At 60.2% G+C, this 20,801-nt stretch overlaps 1 protein-coding gene across 1 annotated transcript in view; it reads right to left on the bottom strand.

Moving 5' to 3' along the window:
• Nucleotides 1-5,418: 5,418 nt before the first annotated feature.
• LOC140404552 (mannose-P-dolichol utilization defect 1 protein-like) overlaps nucleotides 5,419-20,801 on the bottom strand; it is a gene marked incomplete at its 5' end in the record, with an annotated part of 19,405 nt that continues 4,022 nt past the window's right edge. Inside the window, 4 exons of the mRNA XM_072493155.1 lie at nucleotides 5,419-6,591; nucleotides 7,943-8,053; nucleotides 8,793-8,911; nucleotides 13,047-13,132. Coding sequence (XP_072349256.1) covers nucleotides 6,469-6,591; nucleotides 7,943-8,053; nucleotides 8,793-8,911; nucleotides 13,047-13,132 — 439 coding nt within the window. The remainder of the gene's footprint in view (nucleotides 6,592-7,942; nucleotides 8,054-8,792; nucleotides 8,912-13,046; nucleotides 13,133-20,801) is intronic.

Genomic DNA, 20,801 nt, shown 5'->3' with positions numbered 1-20,801 from the left:
CTATATGGGGCCCCAGTGGCAAGTGTAGTCACAAATCGGCAAAGATCGGAGTATTTTCGGTTACACAGGGGAACGAGGCAGGGGTGTCCCCTGTCCCCATTACTGTTCGCGCTGGCAATTGAACCACTGGCCATAGCGTTGAGAGACTCTAAGAAATGGAGGGGGGTGGTTAGAGGGGGTGAGGAACACCGACTGTCACTCTACGCAGATGACTTACTGCTGTATGTGGCGGATCCAGTGGGGGGGATGACAGAGGTTATGCAGATATTGAGGGAGTTTGGAGATTTTTCGGGATACAGGCTAATTATGGGGAAGAGTGAGCTTTTTGTAATACACCCCGAGGATCAGGGAAGAGGGATAGACAGCCTGCCGTTAAGGAGAGTGGAAAGGAGCTTCCGATATTTGGGGATTCAGGTAGCCAGGAGCTGGGGAACTCTACACAAACTCAATCTGACGTGGCTGGTGGAGCAGATGGAGGAGGATTTAAAGAGGTGGGACATGCTGCCGCTGTCACTGGCGGGCAGAGTGCAGGCGGTCAAGATGATGGTCCTCCCGAGGTTTCTTTTTGTGTTTCAATGACTCCCCATTCTGATCACGAAGGCCTTTTTCAAGAAAATAGACAGGAGCATTATGAGTTTTGTGTGGGCAGGGAAGACCCCGAGGGTAAGGAGGGGGTTCCTGCAGCGCAGCAGGGACAGAGGGGGACTGGCGTTGCCGAACCTGGACGACTACTACTGGGCCGCCAATGTGGCGATGGTTTGTTAGTAGATGAGGGAGGGAGAGGGGGCGGTGTGGAAGAGGCTGGAGATGGCGTCCTGTAAGGGAACGAGCCTAAAGGCGCTGGTGACGGCGCCGCTACCGCTCTCCCCGAAAAGGTTTACCACGAACCCAGTGGTGGTGGCAACCTTAAGGATCTGGGGGCAGTGGAGGCGACACAGGGGAGTGACGGGGGCCTTGGTGTGGTCCCCGATCAGGAACAACCATAGGTTTGTCCCAGGAAAGATGGACGGAGGGTTCCAGAGCTGGCAACGGGCAGGAATTAGGAGATTGAGAGATTGTTTATTGACGGGACGTTTGCGAGCCTGGGAGTGCTGGAGGAAAAATATGAGTTGCCCCGGGGAACAATTTTAGATACATGCAAGTGAGGGCGTTTACGAGGCGACAGGTGAGGGAATTTCCGCTGCTCCCGACACAGGGGATCCAGGATAGAGTGATTTCTGGGGTGTGGGTCGGGGAGGGCAAAGTGTCCGAAATATATCAGGAGATGAGAGACGCGGGGGAGGCGCTGGTTGAGGAGCTGAAGGGAAAATGGGAAGGTGAGCTGGGAGAGGAGATTGAGGAGGGTCTGTGGGCTGATGCCCTAAGTAGGATAAACTCCTCGTCTTCGTGTGCCAGGCTTAGCTTGATACAATTTAAGGTTCTACACAGAGCACATATGACGGGGGCGAGGCTGAGCAGGTTCTTCGGAGTGGAGGACAGGTGCGGGAGGTGCTTGGGAAGCCCGGCGAACCACACACATGTTCTGGTCGTGTCCGGCATTGGATGAGTACTGGAGGGGAGTGGCAAAGGTGATCTCAAAGGTGGTGAAGGTCCGGGTCAAGCCAGGCTGGGGGTTAGCTATATTTGGGGTAGCGGAAGAGCCGGGAGTGCAGGAGGCGAAAGAGGCCGATATTCTGGCCTTTGCGTCCCTGGTAGCCCGGCGAAGGATCCTACTCATGTGGAAGGAAGCGGAACCCCCCGGCGTGGAGGCCTGGGTAAACGATATGGCAGGGTTCATAAAGCTAGAACGAAATTTGCGCTGAGAGGATCGGCTCAGGGGTTCTCCAGGCGGTGGCAACCGTTCCTTGACTATCTCGCGGAACGTTAAGGGAAAATAGATCGTCAGCAGCAGCAGCCCGGGGGGGGGGGGGCACCATTTTTTTGTTACTTTGTTAGTTCACTATTTTATTTAAATAATGTTATTTATCAGTTACTGTGCTTTTTTAACGTTCATTTGTAAAGTGGAAAAACTATGTTTGAAAACTTTAATAAAATATATATTTTTTAAAATATATATATATTAAATGATTTGGAGGAAAATGTAACTGGTCTGATTAGTAAGTTTGCAGACGACACAAAGGTTGGTGGAATTGCGGATAGCGATGAGGACTGTCGGAGGATACAGCAGGATTTAGATTGTTTGGAGACTTGGGCAGAGAGATGGCAGATGGAGTTTAATCCGGACAAATGTGAGGGAATGCATTTTGGAAGGTCTAATGCAGGTAGGGAATATACAGTGAATGGTAGAACCCTCAAGAGTATTGAAAGTCAAAGAGATCTAGGAGTACAGGTCCACAGGTCACTGAAAGGGGCAACACAGGTGGAGAAGGTAGTCAAGAAGGCATACGGCATGCTTGCCTTCATTGGCCGGGGCATTGAGTATAAGAATTGGCAAGTCATGTTGCAGCTGTATAGAACCTTAGTTAGGGCACACTTGGAGTATTGTGTTCAATTCCGGTCGCCACACTACCAGAAGGATGTGGAGGCTTTAGAGAGGGTGCAGAAGAGATTGACCAGAATGCCTGGTATGGAGGGCATTAGCTATGAGAGGTTGGATAAACTCGGTTTGTTCTCACTGGAACGACAGAGGTTGAGGGGCGACCTGATAGAGGTCTACAAAATTATGAGGGGCATAGACAGAGTGGATAGTCAGAGACTTTTCCCCAGGGTAGAGGGGTCAATTACTAGGAGGCATAGGTTTAAGGTGCGAGGGGCAAGGTTTAGAGGAGATGTACGAGGCAAGTTTTTTTACGCAGAGGGTAGTGGGTGCCTGGAACTCGCTGCCGGAGGAGGTGGTGGAAGCAGGGACGATAGTGACATTTAAGGGGCATCTTGACAAATCCATGAATAGGATGGGAATAGAAGGAGACGGACCCAGGAAGTGTAGAAGATTGTAGTTTAGTCGGGCAGCATGGTCGGCACGGGCTTGGAGGGCCGAATGGCCTGTTCCTGTGCTGTACCTTTCTTTGTTCTTTGTTCTAATGATAACCGATGTATAGATTTTGTGTGTATGGGGGCGGCACAGTGGTTAGCACTGCTGCCTCACGGCGCCGAGGTCCCGGGTTTGATCCCGGCCCTGGGTCACTGTCCGTGTGGAGTTTGCACATTCTCCCCGTGTCTGTGTGGGTTTCACCCCCACAACCCAAAGATATGCAGGCTAGGTGGATCGGCCGCGCTAAATTAACTGGGGGAAAAAAAATTGGGCACTCCAAATTTTTAAACGATATATTTTCTGCGTATGTTCACGCTCCGTATAAAAAGAAAAACCCTCGGTTAAAACATTTTAAAGAAGTTTTCCAAGGGTCAAATGGCCACCAGGGCTGCGGTACCAGTCACAGCCTGCAGGTGGCGCGTTGACCATTGCTCCACATCACCCCCATCAGGCTGACAGCGGTACTGCCGTGCCCACCCCCCCCCCCGCCCGAATGCCCCATTCCTTCAAGGGTTTCCCTCGACATCTCACCCAATGTTTCGACGTGTAAGCGAAATATGGAGGGTTGTGCGCGTGGACACCCGGCCACAAAGCGACGTTCATCACCACCCCCTCCATTTTCCCTCCAGCGAAGTCAGCATAATGGCAGCCATCTTGGGGCCTTGGCTCGCTCTCTCGCTCGCTCTCTGGTGTTTCAGACCCGGGGTAGGACGCCTGGCTGCCCCCTCCTCTCGGTGGGGAGATCTGCCTCCCCCAGGACCCTCCACCTGCTTCGGAAGACAAACGCAAAGCGGAGAGAGCCCAATTGGGGGTTCCCGTTGCGGCCTGGTCATCTCTGCTCCGGGACGTTCCTGGACGATTGACAACTGGCTATTCCCATGGCGTGTTCCTGCCCCTTCCGCCAGGTAGTATTAGGACAGCTCAAACGCACAGCGGTTAGCACTGTTGCTTTACCGCTCCAGGGTCCCAGGTTCGATTCCCGGCTTGGGTCACTGTCCGTGCGGAGTCTGCACGTTCTCCCCGTGTCTGCGTGGGTTCCCTCCGGGTGCTCCGGTTTCCTCAAAGTCCCAAAAGACGTACTGTTAGGTGAATTGGACATTCTGAATTCTCCGTGTACCCGAACAGGCGCCGGAATGTGGCGACTAGGGGCTTTTCACAGTAACTTTGTCGCAGTGTTAATGTAAACCTACTCGTGACAATAAAGATTACTATTATCGAGTAAGTTTTCTAAAAATAAATTCAGAGTACCCAATTCATTTTTTCCAATTAAGGGGCAATTTAGCGTGGCCAATCCACCTACCCTGCACATCTTTTGGGTTGTGGGGGCGAAACCCACGCAGACACGGGGAGGATATGCAAACTCCACACGGACAGTGACCCAGAGCCGGGATCGAACCCGAGACCTCGGCGCCGTGAGGCAGCAGTGCTAACCCACTGCGCCCCCGTGCTGCCCCTTTATCGAGTTGAGCACAAGTTGAGTGCGAGTGGGCAAACATGTGGCCAATGCAGTAAAATGGGGCTAAATGGGAGGTTGCACCCTTTTGAAAAACAGAAAGTGTGTTGTCTCGATACACTGGGGAGGGTGGGTTCATATGGGGATCCGGGTGTGTCCTTGTACACCAGTCAACGAAAGTGGACAGGCAGAGGCAGCAAGCGATTAGGAAGGCAAACGGTACCTTCATCGCAGGAGGATTTGAGTACGGAGCTGTCGTACTGCAGCTGTGCAGGGCATCGGTGAGACCCACTCTGGGAGCAGATTTCAGATCTCAGACAGGGGTGGACCTCCCATCGAGGGAGGTCCACGGGCCCCGATACCGGGCTTGGCGGGACTGTCCGACGAGGAGAGATCGGTTCAACTGAGCCGGTGGCCACTGGAGTTCAGAAGGATTGTTTGCTTTATAAATCTTCGAGTACCCCCGGTTGGGGAATCTCGAACCAGGATACGGGGTTGACCAATTATGAATGAGAAAGAGGAAATGCCTCTTCACTCGGAGGAAATTCGCTACCACACAGAAGCTGTGGAGGCCAAGTCACTGACTACATTCAAGAAAGAGCAAAAAGATATTTTGGATTTTAATCCCATCAGGGGAGAGGGAGAAGGCGGGAGTACGGCACTGGTCACAGCTGTGATCACAGTGAAAGGCAGAGCAGGCTCGAAGGGCCTTCTCCTGTCCCCCGATTTCTATATTTCGAACAGAAAGGCGCCGCATTTCTATAGCACCTGTGGCCTCTCCAGCCAAACGGTCGCTCGCAAAGGGCAGTCGCTATTCTGCAGCGAACAGGGCGACTCGGCGGCGCACAGCAAGATCCCGCTATTCAAAACGTCGCCCGGAATCTGTAACGCCCATCACCCGGGGTTGGGGGGGACGGGGACGGGGACGAGAATGGGTCAGGAGTGTGGGGGGGGGGGGGGGGGTGAGAAAAACGCGAGCGGCAGAAAGTGGAGGTGGGTTGCACAATCAGATTTAATCACAATTAGTCTCGAGACACTCGCGTTCGCCAGAACGATACTATTTTCCTTTTTTCACACAGGTGATTTGGACCCAGGAATCGATGAGCCGGTCACCGCGCCTCGTGGTCCCAGATTAGGAATGTGTCCGATCCCCCCTCCCCTCTCTCGCTTCCTCACACCATTCCCCGACTCGCTCCCCCCCCCCCCCCCCCCCCCTCGGCATCAAATCTGTGGTTTATTCACGGCTCTGGTTTTAGCAATGCTGTGCTTACAATCATCCGGCAGGATATTGGACTGCACGAGGCATCACGGCCTCACCACAGCATCATCAACTCCGAGCTCTGAAGGGCAGGCGACTCGGGCAGGTCAGGGATTGGGTGACACCTCTGCTCGGGTCTGCACCACCGGTGTTCCGAAAAAACTCCCCGCGTCACAACACAAACTCCCCAGAGCTTTTCCTCCAGGTAATCACCAGCTTCACCAGCGTAGTAACCCAGCAAGATCAACAATCGCTTCGAAATCCAACACTCTCTGCCATCAAAACGAGGTGCCCAGTTTGGACGCGTACCCCAGTGAGAGTCAGTGTGTGTGGGACCCGTACCCCAGTGAGAGTCAGTGTGTGTGGGACCCCTACCCCAGTGAGAGTCAGTGTGTGTGGGACCCGTACCCCAGTGAGAGTCAGTGTGTGTGGGACCCGTACCCCAGTGAGAGTCAGTGTGTGTGGGACCCGTACCCCAGTGAGAGTCAGTGTGTGTGGGACCCGTACCCCAGTGAGAGTCAGTGTGTGTGGGACCCGTACCCCAGTGAGAGTCAGTGTGTGGGGGACCCGTACCCCAGTGAGAGTCAGTGTGTGTGGGACCCGTACCCCAGTGAGAGTCAGTGTGTGTGGGACCCGTTCCCCAGTGAGAGTCAGTGTGTGTGGGACCCGTACCCCAGTGAGAGTCAGTGTGTGTGGTGGGGGGGGGGGGGGGGGGGTTGGGGCAGTAGTGAGGTAGGTGTGATATCGAGCTGTTTTCTGTCGGCTGTTTTGCTGCGGTGACCTGGATTAATCCAATTTGAGATCTTTGCGCTCGGAGACCCTCCAGTAATAGAGCAGCTGCGAGGCAATGACTCCGTTGAAGGAGGAGGCGACAACATAGGTGAGGATCATCAGCTGATCGCCCGTCTCCTGAGGAGGGAAAGGCAAGGAATGGAGAACGTTACTCTCAGGCATGGGGGGTTGGGGCACGGGCGAGGGGGGGCTGTGGGGGAGGGGGGCACGTGCCAGGGGGGTCACGGGGGTGGAGGGCCGGGGGCAGGAGGGGGGCCGGGGGGTGCGCCGGGGGCAGCGCCGGGGGCAGGGGGGGGGAGGGGGGGCCGGGGGGGGCGGCCCGGGGGCGGGGGGGGGGCCCGGGGGCGGGGGCCCGGGGGCGGGCCCGGGGGCGGGGGGGGGGCCCGGGGGTGGGGGGGGGGGCCCCGGGGGCCGGGGGGGGCCGGGGGGGGGAGGGGCCCGGGGGCCCGGGGGGGGGGGCCCGGGGGGGGCCCGGGGGCAGGGGCCCGGGGGGGGGGGGGGGGCGCCCCGGGGGCAGGGGGGGGCCCCGGGGGCAGGGGGGGGGGCCCCGGGGGCAGGGGGGGGGGCCCCGGGGGCAGGGGGGGGGGCCCGGGGGCAGGGGGGGGGCCCGGGGGCAGGGGGGGGGCCCGGGGGCAGGGGGGGGGCCCGGGGGCAGGGGGGGGGGGCCCGGGGGCAGGGGGGGGGGGCCCGGGGGCAGGGGGGGGGGCCCGGGGGGGGCCCGGGGGCAGGGGGGGGGGGCCCGGGGGCAGGGGGGGGGCCCGGGGGGGGGGGCCCGGGGACAGGGGGGGGCCCGGGGACAGGGGGGGGGCCCGGGGACAGGGGGGGGGCCCGGGGACAGGGGGGGGCCCGGGGACAGGGGGGGGGCCCGGGGACAGGGGGGGGCCCGGGGACAGGGGGGGGCCCGGGGACAGGGGGGGGCCCGGGGACAGGGGGGGGCCCGGGGACAGGGGGGGGCCCCGGGGACAGGGGGGGGCCCCGGGGACAGGGGGGGGCCCCGGGGACAGGGGGGGGGCCCCGGGGACAGGGGGGGGCCCGGGGACAGGGGGGGGCCCGGGGACAGGGGGGGGCCCGGGGACAGGGGGGGGCCCGGGGACAGGGGGGGGCCCGGGGACAGGGGGGGGCCCGGGGACAGGGGGGGGCCCGGGGACAGGGGGGGGCCCGGGGACAGGGGGGGGCCCGGGGACAGGGGGGGGCCCGGGGACAGGGGGGGGCCCGGGGACAGGGGGGGGCCCGGGGACAGGGGGGGGCCCGGGGACAGGGGGGGGGCCCGGGGACAGGGGGGGGCCCGGGGACAGGGGGGGGCCCGGGGACAGGGGGGGGCCCGGGGACAGGGGGGGGCCCGGGGACAGGGGGGGGCCCGGGGACAGGGGGGGGCCCGGGGACAGGGGGGGGCCGGGGACAGGGGGGGGCCGGGGGGGGCGGGCCGGGGGGAGGCGGGACGGGGGGGGGGGAAAAACACCAGACTGACCTGTACAGAGGTGAAGATTCTGGCGAGCGAGCCAGCAAACAGGAGGAAGACGGTGATGGCAGAGAGCTGCCCCGTGTGTCCGTTCCGATAGTTCGTCAGGATCTGGATCAGCTGAAGAGGGAGAAATATTGACACGAGAGCGAGAGTCTCAATAACCCCTCCCCTCCTCGCCCCAAACCATCTGAACATCGACAACATGGCAACCGACATCAGTACTGAGGGAGTGCCGCACTGTCAGAGGGTCAGTACTGAGGGAGTGCCGCACTGTCAGAGGGTCAGTACTGAGGGAGTGCCGCACTGTCAGAGGGTCAGTACTGAGGGAGTGCTGCACTGTCAGAGGGTCAATACTGAGGGAGTGCTGCACTGTCAGAGGGTCAGTACTCAGGGATTGCCGTACTGTCAGCGGGTCAGTACTGAGGGAGTGCTGCACTGTCAGAGGGTCAGTACTGAGGGAGTGCCGCACTGTCAGAGGGTCAGTACTCAGGGATTGCCGTACTGTCATCGGGTCAGTACTGAGGGAGTGCTGCACTGTCAGAGGGTCAGTACTGAGGGAGTGCCGCACTGTCAGAGGGTCAGTACTGAGGGAGTGCTGCACTGTCAGAGGGTCAGTACTGAGGGAGTGCCGCACTGTCAGAGGGTCAGTACTGAGGGAGTGCTGCACTGTCAGAGGGTCAGTACTGAGGGAGTGCTGCACTGTCAGAGGGTCAGTACTGAGGGAGTGCCGCACTGTCAGAGGGTCAGTACTGAGGGAGTGCCGCACTGTCAGAGGGTCAGTACTGAGGGAGTACCGCACTGTCAGAGGGTCAGTACTGAGGGAGTGCCGCACTGTGGGGGGGGGGCTGCTGCTTACCCGGCTGACGATGACCGCTGGCATGTTGAGCGCCTGCAGGAAGGTCACGCCCATCAGTGGGGTCAAAGGCGACAGCAAGAGACTGAGTAGAGCAAAGTACACCAGCAGAAGTATCACACCTGACAGGTAGAGAGAGGGGGGAAAGAGAGATTAATGTACACCGACCGCAAACATCTGGCACTCACCCCAGCCCCAAATACCTGGCACTCAGCACGCGTGTGTACACCTACACACACTCGCACGCACGCACACGCAGACACACACTCGCAGAGACACGCACGCGCACTCGCAGACACACACGCACGCGCACTCGCAGGCACACACGCACACACTCGCAGGCACACACGCACACACTCGCAGGCACACACGCACACACTCGCAGGCACACACGCACACACTCGCAGGCACACACGCACACACTCGCAGGCACACACGCACACACTCGCAGGCACACACGCACACACTCGCAGGCACACACGCGCACACTCGCAGGCACACACGCGCACACTCGCAGGCGCACACGCGCACACTCGCAGGCGCACACGCGCACACTCGCAGGCGCACACGCGCACACTCGCAGGCGCACACGCGCACACTCGCAGGCGCACACTCGCAGGCGCACACGCGCACACTCGCAGGCGCACACGCGCACACTCGCAGGCGCACACGCGCACACTCGCAGGCGCACACGCGCACACTCGCAGGCACACACGCGCACACTCGCAGGCACACACGCGCACACTCGCAGGCACACACGCGCACACACGCAGGCACACACGCGCACACACTCGCACACACTCGCAGACACACACGCGCACACACTCGCAGACACACACGCGCACACTCGCAGGCACACACGCAGGCACACACGCGCACACTCGCAGGCACACACGCGCACACTCGCAGGCACACACGCGCACACTCGCAGGCACACACGCGCACACTCGCAGGCACACACGCGCACACTCGCAGGCACACACGCGCACACTCGCAGGCACACACGCGCACACTCGCAGGCACACACGCGCACACTCGCAGGCACACACGCGCACACTCGCAGGCACACACGCGCACACTCGCAGGCGCACACGCGCACACTCGCAGGCACACACGCGCACACTCGCAGGCACACACGCGCACACACGCAGGCACACACGCGCACACACGCGCACACACTCGCAGACACACACGCGCACACACTCGCAGACACACGCGCACACACACGCAGACACACACGCACACACTCGCAGGCACACACGCACACACTCGCAGGCACACACGCACACACTCGCAGGCACACACGCACACACTCGCAGGCACACACGCACACACTCGCAGGCACACACGCACACACTCGCAGGCACACACGCACACACTCGCAGGCACACACGCACACACTCGCAGGCACACACGCACACACTCGCAGGCACACACGCACACACTCGCAGGCACACACTCGCAGGCACACACGCACACACTCGCAGGCACACACGCACACACTCGCAGGCACACACGCACACACTCGCAGGCACACACGCACACACTCGCAGAGGCACACGCACACACTCGCAGAGGCACACGCACACACTCGCAGAGGCACACGCACACACTCGCAGAGGCACACGCACACACTCGCAGAGACACACGCACACACTCGCAGAGACACACGCACACACTCGCAGAGACACACGCACACACTCGCAGAGACACACGCACACACTCGCAGAGACACACGCACACACTCGCAGAGGCACACGCACACACTCGCAGAGACACACGCACACACTCGCAGAGACACACGCACACACTCGCAGAGACACACGCACACACTCGCAGAGACACACGCACACACTCGCAGAGACACACGCACACACTCGCAGAGACACACACGCACACACTCGCAGAGACACACACGCACACACTCGCAGAGACACACACGCACACACTCGCAGAGACACACACGCACACACTCGCAGAGACACACACGCACACACTCGCAGAGACACACACGCACACACTCGCAGAGACACACACGCACACACTCGCAGAGACACACACGCACACACTCGCAGAGACACACACGCACACACTCGCAGAGACACACACGCACACACTCGCAGAGACACACACGCACACACTCGCAGAGACACACACGCACACACTCGCAGAGACACACACGCACACACTCGCAGAGACACACACGCACACACTCGCAGAGACACACACGCACACACACGCAGAGACACACACGCACACACACAAGATGGCCCATGGTTAAAACAGGAGTCCGCACCGTTGTGTCCGGCCGAGTGAGCCGTCACTCTGGCTCCGGCTGTGAGTGGGTCACAGCCCCTGTCGGGAGGTCACGTCCCAGGGACTCCACAATATTGAGGTGAATCTGTGCAGCGCACCTTCCACCCTCAGTACAGCTCCCCTTGCCCGCAGTTCCCTGCACGGTTTTTCCCATGCATTTAAAGTACCCCTTTATTTCTTCCCCCAATAAAAGGGGCAATTTAGCGCGGCCAATCCACCTGCCCGGCACATCTTTGGGTTGTGGGGGTGAGACCCACGCAGACACGGGGAGAATGTGCAAACTCCACACTGCCAGTGACCCAGAGCCGGGATCGAACCCGGGACCTCGGCGCCGTGAGGCCGCAGTGCTAACCCACTGCCCCGCCGTGCCGCCCTACAGTTCCCACAACAGAACTGAACACAGTCCTCCCGAAGATGTCTGCACCGGACTTTGTCCACCCGTTCCCGGAACTGCCCCCTTGATATCCCAGCTCCCAGTGGTATTGCCGCTGGCCTAGTATTCCAGAACATTCCGAAATCCATGGGTTTGGTCTTTAGGGTGAACAGGGGTTCCCGAAGCAATGGCCACGTGACGTCACTCAGCAACGGGGCCCGTCAGAGAATCTCACGGGACAAGCTCAAACAAAGGGGTTTTTCTCGATCGGTCACGTTGTGGGATGTGGGCGTCGCTGGCCGGGCCCAGCATTCAATGCCCGCCTCTAATTGCCCCTTCAGAAGGCGGTGGGTGAGCCGCCTTCCTGAACTGCGGCAGTCCGTGTGGTGTAGGTACACCCACTGTGCTGTTAGGGAGGGAGTGCCAGGATTTTGCCCCAGCGACAGTGAAGGAACGGCCGATATATTTCCCAGTCGGCGCAGTGAGTGACTTTATAATAATCTTCATTGTCACAAGTAGGCTGATATTAACGCTGCCACGACGTTACTGTGAAAAGCCCCTAGTCGCCACATTCCGGCTGCTGTTCGGGTGCACAGAAGGGGAATTCAGAATGTCCAATCCACCTAACAGCACGTCTTTCGGGACTTGTGGGAGGAAACCGGAGCACCCGGAGGAAACCCACGCAGACACGGGGAGAACGTGCAGACTCCGCGCAGACAGTGACCCCGCGGGGAATCGAACCCGGGACCCTGGCGCTGTGAAGCCACAGTGCTAACCACTGTGCCACCGTGCTGCCCAGGGGAACCTCCAGGTGGTGGGATTCCCAGGTATCTGCTGCCTTTGCCCTTCGTAGAATGTACAGTGCAGAAGGAGGCCATTCGGCCCATCGAGTCTGCACCGGCTCTTGGAAAGAGCACCCTACCCAAGGTCAACACCTCCACCCTATCCCCATAACCCAGTAACCCCACCCAACACTAACGGCAATTTTGGACACTAAGGGCAATTTAGCACGGCCAATCCACCTAACCTGCACATCTTTGGACTGTGGGAGGAAACCGGAGCACCCGGAGGAAACCCACGCAGACACGGGGAGGACGTGCAGACTCCGCACAGACAGTGACCCCGCGGGGAATCGAACCTGGGACCCTGGAGCTGTGAAGCAATTGTGCTATCCACAATGCTACCGTGCTGCCCTTCTAGATGGTAGAGGTGGTGGGTTTGGAAGGTGCTGCCTCAGGAACCTCGGTGAGTTGCTGCAGTGCATCTTGTAGATGGGACACACGGCTGCCACTGTGCGTCGGTGGTGGAGGGAGTGAATGTTTGTGGAAGGGGAGCAATCAAGCGGGGCTGCTTTGTCCTGGATGGTGTTGAGCTTCTTGAGTGTTGTTGGAGCTGCGCTCATCCAGGCAAGTGGGGAGTATTCCATCACACTCCTGACTTGTGCCGTGTGGATGGTGGACAGGCTTTGGGGGGTCAGGAGGTGAGTTACTCTCCGCAGGATTCCCAGCCTCTGACCTGCCCCGGTAGTCACGGTATTTAAACGGTGAGTTCGCGTCGGTTTCCGGTACCTTTCTGCGTCCTGCCCGCATAGCATTGAACGAGGAAGCCGATCGACAAGGTCTGCAGCATCAGGAACAGGGCCTCACCCCAGGAGCTGAAAACAGTCAGAGGACAGAGTCAACGGGACACACCCCATCCAGAACCACTCCCCGGTCACACAGCAGGAAAGTGGAGCAGAAACCCGAGGATTAGTACTGAGGGCGTGCCGCACTGTCAGAGGGTCAGTACTGAGGGAGTGCCGCACTGTCAGAGGGTCAGTACTGAGGGAGTGCCGCACTGTCAGAGGGTCAGTACTGAGGGAGTGCCGCACTGTCAGAGGGTCAGTACTGAGGGAGTGCCGCACTGTCAGAGGGTCAGTACTGAGGGAGTGCCGCACTGTCAGAGCGTCAGTACTGAGGGAGTGCCGCACTGTCAGAGGGTCAGTACTGAGGGAGTGCCGCACTGTCACAGCGTCAGTACTGAGGGAGTGCCGCACTGTCAGAGGGTCAGTACTGAGGGAGTGCCGCACTGTCAGAGGGTCAGTACTGAGGGAGTGCCGCACTGTCAGAGGGTCAGTACTGAGGGAGTGCCGCACTGTCAGAGGGTCAGTACTGAGGGAGTGCCGCACTGTCAGAGCGTCAGTACTGAGGGAGTGCCGCACTGTCAGAGGGTCAGTACTGAGGGAGTGCCGCATTGTCAGAGGGTCAGTACTGAGGGAGTGCCGCACTGTCAGAGGGTCAGTACTGAGGGAGTGCCGCACTGTCAGAGGGTCAGTACTGAGGGAGTGCCGCACTGTCAGAGGGTCAGTACTGAGGGAGTGCTGCACTGTCAGAGGGTCAGTACTGAGGGAGTGCCGCACTGTCAGAGGGTCAGAACTGAGGGAGTACCGCACTGTCAGAGGGTCAGAACTGAGGGAGTGCCGCACTGTCAGAGGGTCAGTACTGAGGGAGTGCCGCACTGTCAGAGGGTCAGTACTGAGGGAGTGCCGCACTGTCAGAGGGTCAGTACTGAGGGAGTGCCGCACTGTCAGAGGGTCAGAACTAAGGGAGTGCCGCACTGTCAGAGGGTCAGTACTGAGGGAGTGCTGCACTGTCAGAGGGTCAGTACTGAGGGAGTGCCGCACTGTCAGAGGGTCAGTACTGAGGGAGTGCCGCACTGTCAGAGGTTCAGTACTGAGTGAGTGTCGCACTGACAGAGGGTCAGTACTGAGGGAGTGCCGCACTGTCAGAGGGTCAGTACTGAGGGAGTGCCGCACTGTCAGAGGGTCAGTACTGAGGGAGTGCCGCACTGTCAGAGGGTCAGTATTGAGGGAGTGCCACACTGTCAGAGGGTCAGCACTGAGGGAGTGCCGCATTGTCTGAGGGTCAGTACTGAGGGAGTGCCGCACTGTCAGAGGGTCAGTACTGAGGGAGGGCCGCACTGTCAGAGGGTCAGTACTGAGAGAGTGCCGCACTGTCAGAGGGTCAGTACTGAGGGAGTGCCGCACTGTCAGAGGGTCAGTACTGAGGGAGTGCCGCACTGTCAGAGGGTCAGTACTGAGGGAGTGCCGCACTGTCAGAGGGTCAGTACTGAGGGAGTGCCGCACTGTCAGAGGGTCAGTACTGAGGGAGTGCCGCACTGTCAGAGGGTCAGTACTGAGGGAGTGTGACACTGTCAGAGGGTCAGTGCTGAGGGAGCGCCGCACTGTCAGAGGGTCAGTGCTGAGGGAGTGCCGCACTGTCAGAGGGTCAGTACTGAGGGAGCGCCGCACTGTCAGAGGGTCAGTACTGAGGGAGCGCCGCACTGTCAGAGGGTCAGTACTGAGGGAGTGCCGCACTGTCAGAGGGTCAGTACTGAGGGAGCGCCGCACTGTCAGAGGGTCAGGACTGTGGGAGCGCCGCACTGTCAGAGGGTCAGGACTGTGGGAGTGCCGCACTGTCAGAGGGTCAGTACTGAGGGAGCGCCGCACTGTCAGAGGGTCAGGACTGTGGGAGTGCCGCACTGTCAGAGGGTCAGTACTGAGGGAGTGCCGCACTGTCAGAGGGTCAGTACTGAGGGAGTGCCGCACTGTCAGAGGGTCAGGACTGTGGGAGTGCCGCACTGTCAGAGGGTCAGTACTGAGGGAGTGCTGCACTGTCAGAGGGTCAGTACTGAGGTAGTGCCGCACTGTCAGAGGGTCAGTGCTGAGGGAGTGCTGCACCGTCAGAGGGTCAGTGCTGAGGGAGTGCTGCACTGTCAGAGGGTCAGTACTGAGGGAGTGCCGCACTGTCAGAGGGTCGGTACTGAGGGAGTGCTGCACTGTCAGAGGGTCAGTACTGAGGGAGTGCCGCACTGTCAGAGGGTCAGTACTGAGGGAGTGTCGCTCTGTCAGAGGGTCAGTACTGAGGGAGTGCAGCACTGCCTGAGGGTCAGAACTGAGGGAGTGCCGCACTGTCAGAGCGTCAGTACTGAGGGAGTGCTGCACTGTCAGAGGGTCAGTACTGAGGGAGTGCCGCACTGTCAGAGGGTCGGTACTGAGGGAGTGCTGCACTGTCAGAGGGTCAGTACTGAGGGAGTGCCGCACTGTCAGAGCGTCAGTACTGAGGGAGTGCCGCACTGTCAGAGGGTCAGTACTGAGGGAGTGCTGCACTGTCAGAGGGTCAGTACTGAGGGAGCGCCGCACTGTCAGAGGGTCAGTACTGAGGTGGTGCCGCACTGTCAGAGGGTCAGTACTGAGGGAGTGCCGCACTGTCAGAGGGTCAGTACTGAGGGAGCGCCGCACTGTCAGAGGGTCAGTATTGAGGGAGCGCCGCACTGTCAGAGAGTCAGTACTGAGGGAGCGCCGCACTGTCAGAGAGTCAGTACTGAGGGAGTGCTGCACTGTTAGAGGGTCAGTACTGAGGGAGCGCCGCACTGTCAGAGGGTCAGTACTGAGGGAGTGCCGCACTGTCAGAGGGTCAGTACTGAGGGAGCGCCGCACTGTCAGAGGGTCAGTACTGAGGGAGTGCCGCACTGTCAGAGGGTCAGTACTGAGGGAGTGCCGCACTGTCAGAGGGTCAGTACTGAGGGAGTGCTGCACTGTCAGAGGGTCAGTACTGAGGGAGTGCCGCACTGTCAGAGGGTCAGAACTGAGGGAGTGCCGCACTGTCAGAGCGTCAGTACTGAGGGAGTGCTGCACTGTCAGAGCGTCAGTACTGAGGGAGTGCCGCACTGTCAGAGGGTCAGTACTGAGGGAGTGCTGCACTGTCAGAGGGTCAGTGCTGAGGGAGTGCCGCACTGTCAGAGGGTCAGTACTGAGGGAGTGCCGCACTGTCAGAGGGTCTGTACTGAGGGAGTGCCGCACTGTCAGAGGGTCAGAACTAAGGGAGTGCCGCACTGTCAGAGGGTCAGTACTGAGGGAGTGCTGCACTGTCAGAGGGTCAGTACTGAGGGAGTGCTGCACAGTTAGAGGGTCAGTGCTGAGGGAGTGCCGCACTGTCAGAGGGTCAGTGCTGAGGGGAGTGCCGCACTGTCAGAGGGTCAGTGCTGAGGGAGTGCCGCACTGTCAGAGGGTCAGTACTGAGGGAGTGCTGCACTGTCAGAGGGTCAGTACTGAGGTAGTGCCGCACTGTCAGAGGGTCAGTGCTGAGGGAGTGCTGCACCGTCAGAGGGTCAGTACTGAGGGAGTGCCACACTGTCAGAGGGTCAGTACTGGGGGAGTGCCGCACTGTCAGAGGGTCAGTACTGAGGGAGTGCCGCACTGTCAGAGGGTCAGTGCTGAGGGAGCGCCGCACTGTCAGAGGGTCAGTGCTGAGGGAGTGCCGCACTGTCAGAGGGTCAGTACTGAGGGAGTGCCGCACTGTCAGAGGGTCAGTACTGAGGGAGTGCTGCACTGTCAGAGGGTCAGTACTGAGGGAGTGCCGCACTGTCAGAGGGTCAGAACTGAGGGAGTGCCGCACTGTCAGAGCGTCAGTACTGAGGGAGTGCTGCACTGTCAGAGCGTCAGTACTGAGGGAGTGCCGCACTGTCAGAGGGTCAGTACTGAGGGAGTGCTGCACTGTCAGAGGGTCAGTGCTGAGGGAGTGCCGCACTGTCAGAGGGTCAGTACTGAGGGAGTGCCGCACTGTCAGAGGGTCTGTACTGAGGGAGTGCCGCACTGTCAGAGGGTCAGAACTGAGGGAGTGCCGCACTGTCAGAGGGTCAGTACTGAGGGAGTGCTGCACTGTCAGAGGGTCAGTACTGAGGGAGTGCTGCACAGTTAGAGGGTCAGTGCTGAGGGAGTGGGGCACTGTCAGAGGGTCAGTGCTGAGGGAGTGCCGCACTGTCAGAGGGTCAGTGCTGAGGGAGTGCCGCACTGTCAGAGGGTCAGTACTGAGGGAGTGCTGCACTGTCAGAGGGTCAGTACTGAGGTAGTGCCGCACTGTCAGAGGGTCAGTACTGAGGGAGTGCCGCACTGTCAGAGGGTCAGTACTGAGGGAGTGCCGCATTGTCAGAGGGTCAGTACTGAGGGAGTGCCGCACTGTCAGAGGGTCAGTACTGAGGGAGTGCCGCACTGTCAGAGGGTCAGTACTGAGGGAGTGCCGCACTGTCAGAGGGTCAGTACTGAGGGAGTGCTGCACTGTCAGAGGGTCAGTACTGAGGGAGTGCCGCACTGTCAGAGGGTCAGAACTGAGGGAGTACCGCACTGTCAGAGGGTCAGAACTGAGGGAGTGCCGCACTGTCAGAGGGTCAGTACTGAGGGAGTGCCGCACTGTCAGAGGGTCAGTACTGAGGGAGTGCCGCACTGTCAGAGGGTCAGTACTGAGGGAGTGCCGCACTGTCAGAGGGTCAGAACTAAGGGAGTGCCGCACTGTCAGAGGGTCAGTACTGAGGGAGTGCTGCACTGTCAGAGGGTCAGTACTGAGGGAGTGCCGCACTGTCAGAGGGTCAGTACTGAGGGAGTGCCGCACTGTCAGAGGTTCAGTACTGAGTGAGTGTCGCACTGACAGAGGGTCAGTACTGAGGGAGTGCCGCACTGTCAGAGGGTCAGTACTGAGGGAGTGCCGCACTGTCAGAGGGTCAGTACTGAGGGAGTGCCGCACTGTCAGAGGGTCAGTATTGAGGGAGTGCCACACTGTCAGAGGGTCAGCACTGAGGGAGTGCCGCATTGTCTGAGGGTCAGTACTGAGGGATTGCCGCACTGTCAGAGGGTCAGTACTGAGGGAGGGCCGCACTGTCAGAGGGTCAGTACTGAGAGAGTGCCGCACTGTCAGAGGGTCAGTACTGAGGGAGTGCCGCACTGTCAGAGGGTCAGTACTGAGGGAGTGCCGCACTGTCAGAGGGTCAGTACTGAGGGAGTGCCGCACTGTCAGAGGGTCAGTACTGAGGGAGTGCCGCACTGTCAGAGGGTCAGTACTGAGGGAGTGCCGCACTGTCAGAGGGTCAGTACTGAGGGAGTGTGACACTGTCAGAGGGTCAGTGCTGAGGGAGCGCCGCACTGTCAGAGGGTCAGTGCTGAGGGAGTGCCGCACTGTCAGAGGGTCAGTACTGAGGGAGCGCCGCACTGTCAGAGGGTCAGTACTGAGGGAGCGCCGCACTGTCAGAGGGTCAGTACTGAGGGAGTGCCGCACTGTCAGAGGGTCAGTACTGAGGGAGCGCCGCACTGTCAGAGGGTCAGGACTGTGGGAGCGCCGCACTGTCAGAGGGTCAGGACTGTGGGAGTGCCGCACTGTCAGAGGGTCAGTACTGAGGGAGCGCCGCACTGTCAGAGGGTCAGGACTGTGGGAGTGCCGCACTGTCAGAGGGTCAGTACTGAGGGAGTGCCGCACTGTCAGAGGGTCAGTACTGAGGGAGTGCCGCACTGTCAGAGGGTCAGGACTGTGGGAGTGCCGCACTGTCAGAGGGTCAGTACTGAGGGAGTGCTGCACTGTCAGAGGGTCAGTACTGAGGTAGTGCCGCACTGTCAGAGGGTCAGTGCTGAGGGAGTGCTGCACCGTCAGAGGGTCAGTGCTGAGGGAGTGCTGCACTGTCAGAGGGTCAGTACTGAGGGAGTGCCGCACTGTCAGAGGGTCGGTACTGAGGGAGTGCTGCACTGTCAGAGGGTCAGTACTGAGGGAGTGCCGCACTGTCAGAGGGTCAGTACTGAGGGAGTGTCGCTCTGTCAGAGGGTCAGTACTGAGGGAGTGCAGCACTGCCTGAGGGTCAGAACTGAGGGAGTGCCGCACTGTCAGAGCGTCAGTACTGAGGGAGTGCTGCACTGTCAGAGGGTCAGTACTGAGGGAGTGCCGCACTGTCAGAGGGTCGGTACTGAGGGAGTGCTGCACTGTCAGAGGGTCAGTACTGAGGGAGTGCCGCACTGTCAGAGCGTCAGTACTGAGGGAGTGCCGCACTGTCAGAGGGTCAGTACTGAGGGAGTGCTGCACTGTCAGAGGGTCAGTACTGAGGGAGCGCCGCACTGTCAGAGGGTCAGTACTGAGGTGGTGCCGCACTGTCAGAGGGTCAGTACTGAGGGAGTGCCGCACTGTCAGAGGGTCAGTACTGAGGGAGCGCCGCACTGTCAGAGGGTCAGTATTGAGGGAGCGCCGCACTGTCAGAGAGTCAGTACTGAGGGAGCGCCGCACTGTCAGAGGGTCAGTACTGAGGGAGTGCTGCACTGTTAGAGGGTCAGTACTGAGGGAGCGCCGCACTGTCAGAGGGTCAGTACTGAGGGAGTGCCGCACTGTCAGAGGGTCAGTACTGAGGGAGCGCCGCACTGTCAGAGGGTCAGTACTGAGGGAGTGCCGCACTGTCAGAGGGTCAGTACTGAGGGAGTGCCGCACTGTCAGAGGGTCAGTACTGAGGGAGTGCTGCACTGTCAGAGGGTCAGTACTGAGGGAGTGCCGCACTGTCAGAGGGTCAGAACTGAGGGAGTGCCGCACTGTCAGAGCGTCAGTACTGAGGGAGTGCTGCACTGTCAGAGCGTCAGTACTGAGGGAGTGCCGCACTGTCAGAGGGTCAGTACTGAGGGAGTGCTGCACTGTCAGAGGGTCAGTGCTGAGGGAGTGCCGCACTGTCAGAGGGTCAGTACTGAGGGAGTGCCGCACTGTCAGAGGGTCTGTACTGAGGGAGTGCCGCACTGTCAGAGGGTCAGAACTAAGGGAGTGCCGCACTGTCAGAGGGTCAGTACTGAGGGAGTGCTGCACTGTCAGAGGGTCAGTACTGAGGGAGTGCTGCACAGTTAGAGGGTCAGTGCTGAGGGAGTGCCGCACTGTCAGAGGGTCAGTGCTGAGGGAGTGCCGCACTGTCAGAGGGTCAGTGCTGAGGGAGTGCCGCACTGTCAGAGGGTCAGTACTGAGGGAGTGCTGCACTGTCAGAGGGTCAGTACTGAGGTAGTGCGCACTGTCAGAGGGTCAGTGCTGAGGGAGTGCTGCACCGTCCAGAGGGTCAGTACTGAGGGAGTGCCACACTGTCAGAGGGTCAGTACTGGGGGAGTGCCGCACTGTCAGAGGGTCAGTACTGAGGGAGTGCCGCACTGTCAGAGGGTCAGTGCTGAGGGAGCGCCGCACTGTCAGAGGTCAGTGCTGAGGGAGTGCCGCACTGTCAGAGGGTCAGTACTGAGGGAGTGCCGCACTGTCAGAGGGTCAGTACTGAGGGAGTGCTGCACTGTCAGAGGGTCAGTACTGAGGGAGTGCCGCACTGTCAGAGGGTCAGAACTGAGGGAGTGCCGCACTGTCAGAGCGTCAGTACTGAGGGAGTGCTGCACTGTCAGAGCGTCAGTACTGAGGGAGTGCCGCACTGTCAGAGGGTCAGTACTGAGGGAGTGCTGCACTGTCAGAGGGTCAGTGCTGAGGGAGTGCCGCACTGTCAGAGGGTCAGTACTGAGGGAGTGC

Source organism: Scyliorhinus torazame, chromosome 31, assembly GCF_047496885.1.
Source record: "Scyliorhinus torazame isolate Kashiwa2021f chromosome 31, sScyTor2.1, whole genome shotgun sequence".
NCBI lineage: Eukaryota > Metazoa > Chordata > Chondrichthyes > Carcharhiniformes > Scyliorhinidae > Scyliorhinus > Scyliorhinus torazame.
Note: the sequence above shows the minus strand (reverse complement) of the source record. Positions and strands in the feature narration are given on the sequence as shown.